The 15766-nt window shown below is 41.4% G+C and overlaps 1 protein-coding gene across 2 annotated transcripts in view; it reads left to right on the top strand.

Moving 5' to 3' along the window:
* Positions 1 to 14106, top strand: part of mast1b (microtubule associated serine/threonine kinase 1b) — a 30529-nt gene extending 16423 nt beyond the window's left edge. The window contains exons 8-27 of one of the 2 annotated variants that reach the window (XM_079394178.1): positions 79 to 288; positions 409 to 510; positions 1221 to 1353; positions 1440 to 1507; positions 1634 to 1710; positions 2586 to 2794; positions 3172 to 3310; positions 3605 to 3737; positions 4154 to 4319; positions 4431 to 4532; positions 6194 to 6316; positions 6409 to 6518; positions 6608 to 6762; positions 9434 to 9678; positions 9811 to 10029; positions 10633 to 10862; positions 10951 to 11073; positions 11156 to 11292; positions 11380 to 11567; positions 12469 to 14106. In XM_079394178.1, coding sequence (XP_079250304.1) covers positions 79 to 288; positions 409 to 510; positions 1221 to 1353; positions 1440 to 1507; positions 1634 to 1710; positions 2586 to 2794; positions 3172 to 3310; positions 3605 to 3737; positions 4154 to 4319; positions 4431 to 4532; positions 6194 to 6316; positions 6409 to 6518; positions 6608 to 6762; positions 9434 to 9678; positions 9811 to 10029; positions 10633 to 10862; positions 10951 to 11073; positions 11156 to 11292; positions 11380 to 11567; positions 12469 to 13994 — 4395 coding nt within the window. In that variant the 3' untranslated portion in view covers positions 13995 to 14106. Of the gene's footprint in view, positions 1 to 78; positions 289 to 408; positions 511 to 1220; positions 1354 to 1439; positions 1508 to 1633; positions 1711 to 2585; positions 2795 to 3171; positions 3311 to 3604; positions 3738 to 4153; positions 4320 to 4430; positions 4533 to 6193; positions 6317 to 6408; positions 6519 to 6607; positions 6763 to 9433; positions 9679 to 9810; positions 10030 to 10632; positions 10863 to 10950; positions 11074 to 11155; positions 11568 to 12468 lie in introns of both variants that reach the window. The other variant, XM_079394177.1, reaches the window with a different exon arrangement.
* Positions 14107 to 15766: the final 1660 nt, after the last annotated feature.

Here is a 15766-nt window from a genome sequence, read left to right as displayed (position 1 = left end):
TTATTATTAGCTATTAGTAGTAGTAGTTTTAAAATACTGCAAATTATTATAAAATAATAAAAAATTTGTTCTTGCCAGGCCACGGCGCAGATGGAGGGCAGGTTGTGTGATTTCATCCACTCATATTGTCCCGAGAGCGTTCTGCCGCTGGCCGACGGGGTCCTGAGCTTTATCCACCACCAGATCATTGAGCTCTCCAGAGACTGCCTGAACAAATCTAAGGAGGGTCTCATCACGTCCATCTACTTCTTTGAGCTGCAGGAGAACCTGGAGAAACTTCTGGACGACGTGAGTTCATCATCAAACCTGTGATCTCATTAAACCCACCAAGAACGGTCCATTTACTTTAATGTGAAGAAGTAATGAAATATTATTTAGCTTGTGTTTCTCTGTCTTTCTGTCTCTCAGGCTTATAAGCGGTCAGAGAGTTCAGAGTTGACCTTCGTCACTGAGCTGGTGAAGAAACTCCTCTTCATCATCGCTCGACCTGCTCGACTTTTGGAGTGTTTGGTGAGAAAATGCTTTCTTTTGCTTGTTCTTTTATCCATTCATCAGATAACATGATGCTTCAAACCCCTCTGGACACCAACAACACAAGCCTGATGCTTTCCAATTTTCACTCCTACTTCACACAAGTATTTTAAACAAGAATCGTTGCAAAACACACAAAAGAAGAGAGCGAGTTGAACCTGCGAATGCATTTAGATTGGGAGCTGTGAGCGTGCTGCTGTTATCATTGACCTTCTGTGATTCACTGCCTGAAAAACTCATTTGGAAATGTTTCTGTGCTGCTCCAGGATTAAACCACACGAACTGTTCATTATCCCTGTTAAACAGAGATGCTCCCAAAATGAGAGCGTGTTCATGTACTTCAGCAAATTACAAATGTTCAGTTTAATTCAACTTTAATTTTAGACTGTCACAGAAACTGAACCCTAGTGCTGATCCTCAGCCAAACAATAATGAACTTGTACTGCATTTATGACTTATTTCAGAGTGAAACAGCATACAGCAACATGCAGAGAACTATTCCAAACACCCTAGCAACCGCATAGCAACACACTGAAATATGTTCCAAACACTCCAGAAACATTCTAAAAACTAAACCAAACACCTCAGCAACTGCATAGCAATGTGCTGAAAACAAATCCAAAACTAATCCAAACATCCCAGCAACCGCATAGCAACACTAATAGATGTTGCACTGACACATTTTCCAGGAGTTTAACCCTGAAGAGTTCTATCATCTGCTGGAGGCGGCTGAAGATCACGCTAAAGAAGGACACCTGATGAAGACCGACATCCCACGATACATCATCAGTCAGCTGGGTCTGACCAGAGACCCTCTGGAGGGTGAGACCACAGTCACACAAAAATCACACAGCACTGATCCCAGTACAGCAGCAGATCACTGAGCTACTGTCACGTCTGTGTTTCAGAGATGGCCAGTCGAGAGCATTACGACAGCGAGGGGCCCGTCACACCGGAGACAGACGACTCCGCAGAGGTCTGGACACTCACACACACACACACACACACACAGCCCCAGGAAATCTGAAAGTGATTTTTCGTCTGTTACAAGATGATGATAACATCTTGTGCAAGAGTTTGAGGGGATTTTTCTCTTTTCCAGGGAAAGATAAAACCCATGAAGCCACCTGGAGAGGCAGATTTCCAGACCATCAAACTGATCAGCAATGGAGCCTACGGGTAAACCAACACACACACACACGTTTGCTTCAATATCTAAATGGGGATATAAAGTTTAAAGGGGTGGTTGACTGTTTTTTTCTAGGCTTGATTGTGTTTATGGTATTGGTATATTTTGCATGCTAGTGATAGGAATCTATTCCTTGACGTTATTGGTTATTGAATTTTGTGACGTAGCAAACCGAGGGCTGTTTCAAACCGTGTTTCGGGGTCAGCCTTTGGGAAACTACAGTTTTTCAGCAATGGTGTTGATTAATGGATTGGCACATGGTTTGTCTAATAGCGCATTAAAACCACCACATAGACAAATAAACAACATAAAATACTTGATTTTCAATACAGGGGGACTTTAATGCTTCGTTTACAAAAAGAAAACATTATTTTTCACATAAGTTACCTTTATTCCACACCGCCCTTCTCCTATAAACGCGCTGATCATTTGCTGCTTTTATGAAGCCCCTCCCTCAGAAATACACAATAGGCTCAGATTGGTTAGCTGGTCCAGTGTGTTGTGCCTCGCCCCCTTCGTTGCATGTTCCTGGGGGCGGGGTTTATCATGGTTTGTGACGTCACTAACCCGGGAAGTAACTCGTTGTAGTCCCTACGAGCCATTTTTGTAGGCATTTAACTGCCAGAATTTTAAAAGATATCTCCGTTTGCATTGAACTTTGAAGATATTGTTTATGCTCAAACAGCAACATTACACACTAACTAATGTTAAAAAAGTGAAATCGCAATCAACCACCCCTTTAAAAGAACAGCATTTATTTGTAACATTACAAGTACCGTCACTGTGGATACAAAATCATCTACTAAATAACCAAACACACACAGAGGAGTTGAGACACTGACAGAAGATACTGTGTGTTTCTCAGCGCGGTGTATCTGGTCCGTCATCTGGAGACGCGACAGCGCTTCGCTATGAAGAAAATCAACAAACAGAACCTGATTCTGAGGAACCAGATCCAGCAGGCGTTTGTGGAGCGAGACATCCTGACCTTCGCCGAGAACCCATTCGTGGTCAGCATGTTCTGCTCCTTTGAGACCAGAAGACACCTGTGTATGGTCATGGAGTACGTGGAGGGTGAGACATGCACACACTTGCTCTTTTAAAGCTTTATTGACTGTATTGAGGTCTCAGGTATGTTTTGTTTAGGTATCAACTCTCAGATGTTTCTCATAAAGTGCCTGAGAAGCAAAACAGACCCAGATGAGTCACTCCAGTAAGAGTCTAGGGCTATGAAACGAATGTGGAAAGCAGCTTAAATCATTTGATTAGAAAGATTGAGTTTGTGTTCAGCAAATCTGAGCACGGTTTGAGATCTCTTCTGAAACACCTGAGGAGACACGTGTGAGATTACTGGAGTCTTTTTCTCAGGAGAAACATCTGAGAAGCAGGAGGCTTTGGTATTGATGTCTTAAGAGAAACAACTGAGATCTCATCTGTGTGTTTCGTTTCAGGAGGCGACTGCGCAACACTGCTAAAGAATATCGGAGCGTTGCCCGTGGAAATGGCGCGCATGTACTTCGCTGAAACCGTCCTGGCTCTCGAATACATACATAACTATGGAATCGTGCACCGAGATCTCAAACCGGACAAGTAATAACAGTTAAAATAATTCTGAATTATATGTAATGACGATAGCAGGGAGCATGTCATTTACTAAGTGACCATGCACAGTCAATTAAATGATTGCTGGGATTCATTTGCCATCTGTTGGGCGATAACATACAGCACTTCCTGTGTGAGATTAATGAACTCCTTTAATTTGAACAGATTGTGTTATATAATTAAACGCATGTCAGAAGTGCCACTCAGCTTGAGTGTGTGTTACTGTAGAGACTGTCTCACATCCTTTCCATCTGTCTGTCTCTCTCTCTCTCTCTCCGTCAGTCTGCTGATCACGTCAATGGGTCACGTTAAACTCACGGATTTCGGTTTGTCTAAAATGGGTCTCATGAGTCTCACCACAAACCTGTACGAGGGACACATCGAGAAGGACACCAGGGAGTTCCTGGATAAACAGGTACCAGAAAATACTTACAATATTCTATACTGTACATCGTCATGCTTGAAAAGTCACTGTGTTCCTATTTAATTTTGTTATTTTTTTATCATAACAAATGTAATTTGCACATTCATGTTTATGATAAAATGTCCCTGATGGAGTGTTGATGAAGCCTGTAAGCAACACCTTGGCAACTGCATAGCAACATTCTAAAAATGATTCCAAACACCATCATGCTGAAAACTATTTCAAACACCTCTAACACCTGAAACTGCAAAGCAACGTGCTAAGAACATTTCCAAACACCTTAGCAACCACATAACAATGCACTGAAAACTATTCAGAACACCTTAGCAACCGCATAGCAATGCGTTTAGAACTATCCCAAACACTTCAGCAACCGCATAGAAACGTTCTTTGACCTTTGACCTCAGGTTTGCGGCACCCCAGAGTACATCGCCCCAGAGGTGATCCTGCGGCAGGGTTATGGCAAGCCGGTGGACTGGTGGGCCATGGGCATCATCCTCTATGAGTTCCTGGTGGGCTGCGTGCCATTCTTCGGCGACACACCGGAGGAGCTGTTTGGTCAGGTGATCACAGGTAAAAACACACCTATAATAAAAAAATATATATTTCACACAGTGAAACAATCTCATGAATCTAAATAAAAAAGATGTACACAATGTGAAATGTGTGGGTGTGTGTGTGTAGATGACATTGTGTGGCCCGAGGATGATGACGCTCTCCCCGCTGACGTGCAGCACCTGATCTCATCTCTCCTGCAGACCAACCCGCTGCTCAGACTGGGCACAGGTGACGTCACACACCTCCAGTCATGTGACCCACTGTCTCTAAATACATAGCTGTTAGAGCAGTTGACTTAGAGTATAGTAGAACATTCTCGTTCACCATTCCTGGCTGGTGGAATGATCTTCCCACCCCCATTCAGAATGCTGGATCCCTGTCAACCTTCAAGCAACAACTGAAAACTCATCCCTTTCGACACTGCATGACTTCATCCTAAACTTAAAAAAAATAAAAAAATTATCTTTATCTTTCTCTCCTTCCCTTGCTAGCTTGTACTTATTTGAACAATGCCTGAGACTTGGTGTTACGAGCACTTATTCTGTCTGATTGCCTCTTCAAGATGAATCGCTATATGTATTCCCCAATTGTAAGTCACTTTGGATAAAAGCGTCTGCCAAATGACTGAATCTATATATAAATGTAAATGTAGAGCTGTATTATAACAATGATCATTTGATGATCAAAAATTGATTATAAAAAATGTCATTTTTTTGGCAGAAGAATAGCTCAAAACTCAAGCCCCTAAACCTACTTTTTGAACTGTAGTCCATTTGTTGACAGTATAACAAGTGAAAAGGTCTCATAGACTTAACAACAGACCATAACATTGCATCACCCTAGCAACCACTCAGAATTCCTTAAGAAACCACCTGGCAACCACATAGTAGCACATTTAAAATAAGTCAGAACTGCCTACACCAGTAAACACTAAAACGCTATAGCAACACCCTAGCAACCAGTCAGAGCACCTCATAAAATGCCTAGAAAACACGTAGTAGCAAGTTTGACACCACTTAACTGCATAGCATGCATTAAAACTAACCTAGCAACAGCATAGCAACCTCTTAGAAACCAGCTAGCAAGTTTAAAACCACTCTGAACCCCCAGCAATATAGTATGCACTAAAAATGCCCTAGTAACATCCTAGCAACCACTCACTACACCTTAAAAAACCACCTAGCAACCCATATCAAGTTTAAAACCACTCACAACCCCAAGAACCACATAGCATGCACTAAAAATGCCCTGGCAACACCCTAGCAACTTATAACCTTATAAACCACCTAGCAACCACATAGTAGCAAGTTTTACACAACTCAGAACCACTTAACCTCATAGCATGCATTAGAAACACCCTAGCAACAGCATATCTACTCAGAATACCTTAGGAACCACCTACCAACCACAAAGTAGCAAGTATAATGCCACTCAGAAACACCTAACTGCGTAGCATGTATTAAACACCCTAGCAACAGGATAACAACCACTTAAAACACCTTTGAAACTACCTAGCAACCAATAGCAAGGTCAGAACCACCAGCAAAGTGCATAGCATGCTAAAAAAACACCCTAGCAACCAACTAACAGCGCCGTGGAAACCACTCAGAACACCTTAAAAACCATGTATCAGCAATATAGTAAAAATTTTAAAACCACTCGGAATCACCTAACCCCATAGTATTCACTTAAAACACCCTAACATACCTAACAACACCCTAGCAACCACTCTGACTATTCTAGCCTTTATTTTCTAATGCAAAATATAAGTATGTTATTATTAGTAGTTCGTTTGATTGATCATTGACTGTCTTTTATCCTATTGCTGTTGTGGTCAGTAGAGTCAGACGTTCTGCACTCGCTGAATGAAGTCGTGTATTTGTGCGCAGGTGGAGCGTTCGAGGTGAAGGAGCATCCGTTCTTCTGTGATCTGGACTGGAGCAGCTTGCTCCGACAGAAAGCTGAGTTTATCCCTCATCTGGAGTCCGAGGAGGACACCAGCTACTTCGACAGTGAGTGATGGACAGATGGATGGATGGATGCTGTGTGTGCGTGCTGTTGTCTGATGGTGTGCATTAGTGAGTAACTCATCCGTCTGTTTCAGCGCGATCAGAGCGATTTCATCACGTTCAATCGTACGATGAGGATGACACCAATGACGACGAGCCAGTGGAGATTCACCGCTTCTCCTCCTGCTCGCCACGCTTCAGCAAGGTTAGACCGAGATTCTGCTCTTTACACAACACTGAGGATTATGGGTAGTGTAGGCCATTCAAGGATTCATCTATTCATCTGAATCACAGGTGTACAGCAGCATGGAGCATCTGTCGCAGCTGGAGCACAAACCCGTGGTGACCCGCAGGGAGCCCAAAGCTCACAGAGAAGATCGCAGTAAGAGAGAAAGTCTGGGCAGCCTGACCCTCCGAGACAAGAGCTGGAGAACCGGATCCCCTGAGATGTAAGACAGACAGTACAACGACCTCCCAGAATAGCCTAGCAACACCTTAGCAACCACTCAAAACACCTTAGAAACCACCAGAGTTGGGTAGTAACTGATTGTGTGTAATTTGGATTATATAATCAGATTCTAAAAATGATGTACTTGTTATGTACTAGTCAGGTGGCTCCACAGCATTAGACCACTTTTGGGTTTAAGAAGTGTTTCAACATTGCATCAACTACTGATGAACACATTCATTTTTATTTGATTTATCACTCAGTAGGTTATTTAACCATGTAGTACTATAGCTTTGGAAGGCTTTTGTCTTTCAAAATGCACAAATTCACATAATTTCTTATTTACATGTAATGCAGGCATGTCATCTGAACATCTTTCACCTAATATACAGGTGCATCTCAAAAAATTAGAATATCATGAAAAAGTTCATTTTTTCTTGTAACTTATTACAAAACGTGAAACATTCATATATTTTAGATTCATTACATGTAAAGTTTTGTTTTTGTTTTAATTTTGATGATTAGAGCTTACAGCTAATCAAAGTAAAAAATCAGTATCTCAAAATATTAGAATATTTACATTTGAGTTTCAATTAATGACCATCTCTACAGTATAAATTCCGGGTATCTCATGTTTTTTGAAACCACAATAATGGGGAAGACTGCTGACTTGGCAATGATCCAGAAGATGAACATTGACGCCCTCCACAGAGAGGGTAAGTCACAGAGGGTCATTACTGAAAGGTGTGGCTGCTTACAGAGTGCTGTATCAAAGATTATTAAATGCAAAGTTGACTTGAAGGAAGAAATTGGGTATGAAAAGGTGCACAAGCAACAGGGATGACCGCAATTCTCAGTAATTGAGAATACTGTCAAGCAAAGCTGATTCAAACACTTGTGAGAGCTTCACAGGGAGTAGACTGAAGCTGGAGTCAGTGCATCAAGAGTCTCCACGCTCAGACATCTTCAGGAAAAGGGCTACCAAGCCACTTCTGGAACAGAAACATCGTCAGAAGCGTCTTACCTGGGCTAAAGAGAAAAAGAACTGGACTGTTGCTCAGTGGTCCAAAGTCCTCTTTTCAGATAAAAGTAAATTTTGCATTTCATTTGGAAATCAAGGTCTGGAATCTGGAGGAAGACTGGGGAGGCACAGAATCCAAGCTGCTTGAAGTCCAGTGTGAAGTTTCTGAAGTCAGCGATGATTTGGGGTGCCGTGACGTCTGTTGGTGTTGGTCCATTGTGTTTTATCAAGTCCAAAGTCAATACAGCCGTCTACCAGGAGATTTTGGAGCACTTTATGCTTCCATCTGCTGACAAGCTTTATGGAGATGCTGATTTCATTTTCCAGCAGGACTTTAGCACCTGCCCACACTACCAAAACCACTTCCAAGTGGTTTGCTGACCATGATATTACTGTGCTTGATTGGCCAGCCAACATGCCTGACCTGAACCCCATATGAAATCTATGAGATATTTTGTAGAGAAAGATGAGAAAGAGTCAATGCAACAATCCAGACGAGCTGAAGTCTCAATGGCTCAAAGTCTTCCATGCCACACCTCACTGATGCTGGAATTTGTGCTAAAGGAGCCCTGACCAAGTATTGAGTGCACAAATGAACATACTTTAAAGAACTTGAACTTTTCTGTTTTGCAAATCCTTTTTTTGATTGATCTTAGGAAATATTCTAATATTTTGAGATACTGGATTTTTTACTTTCATGAGCTGTAAGCTCTAATCATCAAAACTTTTGAAATGTTTTACTTTACATGTAATGAATCTAGAATATATGAAAGCTTTACTTTTTGAAATGTTACAATAAAAAAAAAATATTTTTCACAATATTCAAATTTTTTGAGATGCACCTGTATTTACTTGAAGTACCCCTGAGATTTTAAAATAAATATTTTAATAATTAAGTATCACATTTGCATGTCCACGGTAATCTGATGTTGGTTAATCGTCACATGACATGCACGCAAACAAATAAAATATTAAAATTTTTTAGTAAGTGTTTTATTTTGATTGATGCTATTTTAAAATGACTTTTCAATTTTATTTTAACTTTTTTGTGATTTAATTAATTACTAGTTTTTCATTAAACATTACAATAAGGTTTCCCAAACTGGGGTTCCAGAATGAACTGCAGGGGGTTTGTGAGTTTAATGTACTTCATGTTGTTAATTACAATGAATGGAATATTTTCTTATTTAAATCAATGTGATAAACAAGTTAGGTGAAAAGTAGTATAATAGTAGTCTGATTATACTACCTAAAATGTGTAATATAATGGAATATGTTTGTCATGTAATTTGGCAACCACATAGTATCACATTTTAAACTAGCCTAACAGCTGCAAAGTATGCATTAAAATGCATTAGAAATGCTCAAAACAGCCACTGACCACTCAGAACAACGTTCCAACAGCATAGCTTACACTAAAAACAAAACAAAAAAAAACACTAGCAACACCATAGCAACTACTTAGAACACCTTAGAAACAACCTAGCAACACCCTAGCAACCATCCAGACCATTGTAACAAACTCACAATGTCTTAAGAAAATATACACATCTAATTTTGATCATTAAAAGAACATTTAATTATCTATAACAATGATTGTCCGAGAGACATAATCTTCACTAACGCCCTCCGTTCGTTCTGCTCTCTCTAGGAAGCGTTTGTCATGTTCAGAGTTGTCCTTCTCTGAATCAGACTTCAGTCCTCCCGGTGCACGCCGGCGTTTCTCAGCGCTGATGGACACGCACCGCTTCGCTTCTCCACTAGAGGGAGACGGTGACACGCACGCGCGCCAAACACCCATCAAAACCAGGGGCTTGTCGCTAGAGGGCGCCAGTGTGCCCGTCTGCTCCGGACTGCTGGAGTCCAGCTCTGCGGCATCAGTGGGACATCCTGGAGGTGATTTGGTTTTCACAATAAAACTAAATAGAATACTTTCATACATTTTACTGTTGTGTTCCTGGGTGTCAGTCACTCATTGTGCCGCCCAGTGATGTCTCACATTTTACGTTTTATCTTCCTGTTTCTCAGATAAACTCCTGCGGCCTGCTGATGCCGCCGCTGCCACCCCCGCCGTTCCTCTACACATGCCAGACACGTTTGGGCATCGCGTCGGAAGCGACCTCATCTTACGAAGAGCGCGACATCATCAGATTACGACCGACAGCGAGAAACGTAGCGCGACTCGCTCTGGAGCCAAAGTCATAAAGTCAGCCTCCACCACAGCCCTGTCTGTCATCATACCTGCAGGTGAGACCTATTTCATTATTATTATAATTAACAACAACCAATAAAATCACAGCACTTCAACTTTAAAATAATTGTACTATGTGCTTTTTGATTTTTGCCCTTTTTATGACATGTTTTTGTGTAACAATAAAAATACATTAATAACTAATAAAAAAATACTAAATAAAATGAATACAAAAATAATGAATCTTAAGGAATAAATACATTTACATTAAATATTTAGTTTTTCTTTCTTTTCTGCTTAAGTGTATAGTAAGTCTCTATAAGTGTATTTTAGGTTTATAAATGTCAACAACTCACAAAATTGCAATGCTACTTTTCATACACTATAAACACTATAAATGCCAACAACCAATAAAATATGAAGAAAATATTTTGATGTATTGAAAAGTTAAAAAATTGTTTTCTTTTTTGTTTTTTCGATTATTTGTACATACACTATAAAATCATAGTTTACATTATTATTAATGTATAATAAAAATATTAATTGTACACAATTTGTACATTAATTGAAGAATTATTTCTAGTCAAGCATTATCAAGCATTTCAATATACGTGGCATTGACATGTGCTTTTTTAATATTTTGATGTTTGGTTTCATAGTTGAGCAGCACGGTACGTCACCACTAGCCAGTCCCATGTCTCCTCGCTCCATTTCGTCCAATCCCTCGTCTCGTGACTCGTCTCCGAGTCGTGACTACTCAACTACTGTCAATGTCCTGCGCTCACCAATCACCATCCATCGCTCTGGAAAGAAGTACGGCTTCACCTTGCGCGCCATCAGAGTCTACATGGGTGACAGTAACGTCTACAGCGTACATCACATGGTCTGGGTACGGACACATTCTGGAACATTCTTCTCATTTTAAGATAAAGAATGTGTTAGATGTGATAATTGACATTGCTTTCATCCAATCACAGCATGTCGAGTGTGGTGGGCCGGCCCAGGAGGCGGGGCTTTGTGCTGGCGACCTCATCACCCATGTGAACGGGGAGTCTGTGCACGGATTGGTGCATACAGAGGTGGTGGAGCTCATATTGAAGGTACAGACATCACAAACACATTTGACTGTTACTTTATGGAGATATTACTTAATAAATTTAACACGATGCACTGAATTTTCAGAGTGACAGCAAAGTAACAGTAACGACCACTCCATTCGAAAACACGTCCATAAAGATCGGACCAGCAAGGAAGCTTAGCTACAAAGCCAAAATGGCCAGACGCAACAAGAAGTCAGCCGCAAACGATGGACAAGAGAGGTCAGAAAAAGTCAATGCTTCACATAAATATACATATCATCTATGTAAATGCTTTACTCAATTGCTGTACTCTTTCTCTGTCTGCAGTAAGAAGCGCAGCTCTCTCTTTCGTAAGATCACAAAACAGTCCAACCTGCTTCACACCAGTCGTAGTCTGTCCTCTCTGAATCGCTCGCTCTCATCTGGAGACAGTCTGCCTGGATCGCCGACACACAACCTGTCTGCTCGCTCGCCCACGCAGACGTACCGCTCTCCTCCAGACTCCGCCTACCTCGGTCAGATCTCCTCCCACTGCTCTCATTTATACTTGTTTTACACTTTAAGCAAACGAGTTTCTCTAGACCAGCGTTTTCTAATCAAATGCCAATGCTAAATTATAAATTCAACAATATTATTAATAAATAAACAATATTTTTTAACGAAAACTTTATTTTTTTGAATGTGTAAGGAAAACAATATATATTTTACTATGATCTTGTACAAAATGTTAATAATATTTCTATATATAAATCTATTATGTGTTATTTATTGTGTTTACTTGCATTGTACTCAGTTAAGCCTGACTGATTGAGATTATGCAAGTTTGCAGATGCAGGTGCAAAAGAGTATATAGTTCTGTTTTATATATTTAAAATGCATCATAGCAGTACAGTACTCAAGGTGGCGACAGAGTTACCGTTTAGTGTTTGTAAATATTAGTGCCCCTTGCAGCCATGCTGAGAATGCCAAGCATACATGAATATCACTGATTATGTGCCTCACAGAATCCAATGTCTCTGAATTTGTTCATGTATATATTCATATACATATAATGCATGACATAAAAGTATGATTTGGGCCTAAGTGTTCAAGTAGCTGAACAATTTTAATAGTTGTATATATGCACAAATATCTGGTTACAAAATAACGCCTTTCTAGAGAACAAAAAGATATGTGTAACATTGAGTTTTAATTAATACTTTCTGCCTCATAGCATGTACTTGAGTGACATTTGACCTACTGAAGATAACATTTCTGTCACGTGTCGTCCCTCTTTCCTTTCTAGCAAACATGCGTTGAAATTACCTAAATTAGCCTTTGATATTTGGCCTCAGTCAGTGTTGGGTTTTCTGACTGATTGTGTGCCCTTTTCGTGCTTCTTTGAGGATCTGACCCATTCTGTCCTTGTCCTCTCAGGCACCTCATCTCAGAGCAGCTCACCCGCGTCCAGCACGCCAAACTCGCCTGCGACATCTCAGCACATGCGACCGAGCTCTCTTTACGGTCTCTCGCCCAAACTCCATCGGCAGTACCGTTCTGCTCGCTGCAAATCAGCTGGGAACATTCCTCTGTCTCCACTGGCCCACACGCCGTCCCCTACTTCGTCTTCCCCGCCGCCCATCGCTGGACACACTGTCGGCAGCTCCAACACCACCCAGGCCTTCCCCGCCAAACTCCACGCCTCTCCTCCAATCACACGCCCCCGGCCCAAGAGCGCAGAACCGCCCCGTTCACCTCTCCTTCAAAGGGTGCAGTCGGCCGAGAAGCTCGGCCCTCCCCCTCTGCCTTCATTTCCATCCTCCACATCTTCCGTGGGCTCTGACAGAAAAGGAGGGCTTTGCGTGTCCATGAGGAAGCATGGCTTGGAGGTTGTGCATGCCGAATACCGCCGGGAGTCATTCCATTGTGAACATGCCCTCCAGAGCCTGATGGAGATCGAGGGCGAGAACACGCCTGGGGCTCCGCCCTCTCCACCTGACCAGACGCCAACACACACACCCGCTCCACTCACAATGAGTCCAGTGAGGCAGCTCGGGAGACAGGACTCGATAGCGGGACGAGAGTCTGAGGAGAAAGCGAGGCAGCCTGGCTCAAGTGAAGCTGTTTTAAGGACTGCATCGAAAACCCAACCAGTAGCAACCACCTTGGATCCTAAATCAACCCAGTCTGGTGAGCCACCTCAGGAGAAGAAAGTAGCCTCCAAATCTGAGTCTTCTCAAGTCGTCTCGACAGGGAAGGAGGCAGCCAGGAATGCGGGAAAGAACGAATCACTTTATGCAATGGGATCCAGCCCCAAGATCCCAGAACGAACGCCAGTTGTCCAGAGCTCTGGAGCACAGGCCCTCAAACCCCATAGCCTTCAAACTAATGGTCCTAAAGAGCTGGAAAATGGCAAAGAGATGGGAAAGATTCCAGTGAAAGAGAAAACTGCACAGACAATGGCTCCAGATGCAAACAAGTCAAGTAAAGGACCCCTGAACGTTGAGGGGACTGGATCTAGTTCTGTTGGTGCAACGAAAGTCTCAGAAGCAGTTCCTGCCCAGTCCAAAACCATTGAAGAACGGGTTCAAACCCCATCGGGGTCAGCCAGAGGCCCTCAAGAGGAAAGAAGTCGCCTGGAAGCGGCTGAAGAGTCCCCAGCCTCTCCAACCGCCAGGTCGCCTTGCGCAAGCAAATCACGTGCCGAAAATCCTGGTGACAGGTCCAGCTTCGTGACGCAGCTTACCAGTGTGGCTAAAACCGTGCTTGGGCCAATGAAGTTGGGCTCTCAGGATGGTGGGAAGGCCAAGGACAGCTCCAAAACCAATGACGATAAACGCGCCGCCACGTTGGGAAAGTCCGAAGCCTCGTCTGGGAGTCGCCGTGGGTTGACGGGAACGTGGCCCGGTCCTGGATCATCAAAGCCCGAAAAGGCATCGAAGAGCTCTTCCAAGCATTCGTAATATTCTTAACAGGAATATTCTGTTCGGAACTTTAAATGGGATGCGTTCCCTGTAATTGTCCAAATCCAGACTATTCAAAAGACTCTACAGCCATCAAACCAAGATATATATTAAAAAAAAAAATCGTAAACAAGTAAAGGTGCTTCAAAATGACTGTTGTCAAATATGTTTGTTTGTGCATATGCCGTAAGAATATATGCACCATCATATGTGGATGTAGAATAAACCAGTATGTCTCTCTACATGCATGTTACATGTATATTGTGAATAGAAGAGTCAAAAAAATAAGATATGAAAAATGAAAGACCTAATGCTAGTGAACACTGCACATCCAATCATTCCTGCCCGGCCTGTAGAGGGCATGACGTCATTCATCACCATATCGACCAATCAGTTTGTCAGATTTAGAAAGGTAGTTAAGTGTTTAACTAGTGACCGACACCACAGATCTAAACGATCTCAGTCCAGTACCTCAGCTATACTGTTAAACTGCCAACAGTAGCGCTATACTACAGGCATCAGAATGCCTAACTAGAGGTTTGGGAGGGTTACACTGGTGGAAAAGGGAAATGATTGTTGCACAAGGACAGAACCATATGTAGAAGTGTTTGTTTCTGCAGTCTTAGTTACATTTGCACTGGAAATGCCCAGCAAAAGTCAACATGAAATCAATTTACTTCTTAATGGATTGGTATGTTATTTAATCTGCATCCATCCTGATTAAGGTCTGTAATCAAATAGCTACTTGGTAGGGAAATGCAATACAAGACTGACTCATGCATTTTTTCTTAAAGGTGAAGACTCTTCTCAATGCATGTTTTGCAAGATTCCCCTTTCTGTCAAACATATTTTATTGGATTCTCCAGCTTTTAATGTATATAGACAACTCTCACTTAAATAGTTATTTATTTTAATTTTGCCAGAAGTCTAGAGTTTTTATAATATGTTAATGCAAAAACATCTTGTGTAATGAAACTTGTTTGTTTGTTTGCTGGTTTTTATTTCTTTATTATTTGTTATACTTGTATTTTTTGAATAGTTTTTGCCATGAAAATAGCCTAAGCTGCTGTCTTGGCATTAAATAAAACATATACTACTAGTAGTAGTAGGAAAATGCAGCCTTTTTATCAACTAGTTAGTGGAGTAATTTAAGGGCAATTAGCAAAATGGCATTAATAGCACATAAACATAGATTTGCAAAAGAAGCATGACCGTTATGGAAGTAAATTGGGTTGCAGATGTTGTTTCATGTTGACTTTTATGTGGATGAATTTAAATATCTTTGAAAGAATATAGTTTTAGTTTGTCACTCTGAGACTGGAGGGAAAACCTCAAGAATGGCATTGCTAAGAAATGTTATAGAGATTATTAATGAACTCTATGAAGAAAATGGGTCACTACGATGTCATTGTGTTAGATTATATATATATATTATAGGTCAGTAAATGCACTGTGGATTATACACTTGAATTCTGACAAAGCCTGAATTATTCTTTAGTATATGCAGAAGAGTTTGTGAAGTATGAGGTAGTACATGTGTAGATGTGTTTCATTTTAATCCATTCAGGGCTTTTAATTCACTTTTGCTCCATTGTGTCCAACATTTATAGGAATTTATTACGTAGTAGGTTGACATGTAAACGTCTAGTAGTCTGCGAGAGATGAAATGATCTTCTGGAAGTGGCTTCATGTTACATGTGGAACTGATCCAATCTGTTTACACTTTAAATCACACGGTCACTCTCACGTTTGTGTGAACGTCCTTTGGCGAC

The sequence above is a fragment of the Barbus barbus genome, assembly GCF_936440315.1.
Source record: "Barbus barbus genome assembly, chromosome: 3".
NCBI lineage: Eukaryota > Metazoa > Chordata > Actinopteri > Cypriniformes > Cyprinidae > Barbus > Barbus barbus.
The sequence above is the reverse complement of the archived record's forward strand: the minus strand, read 5'-3'. Positions and strand labels throughout refer to the sequence as shown.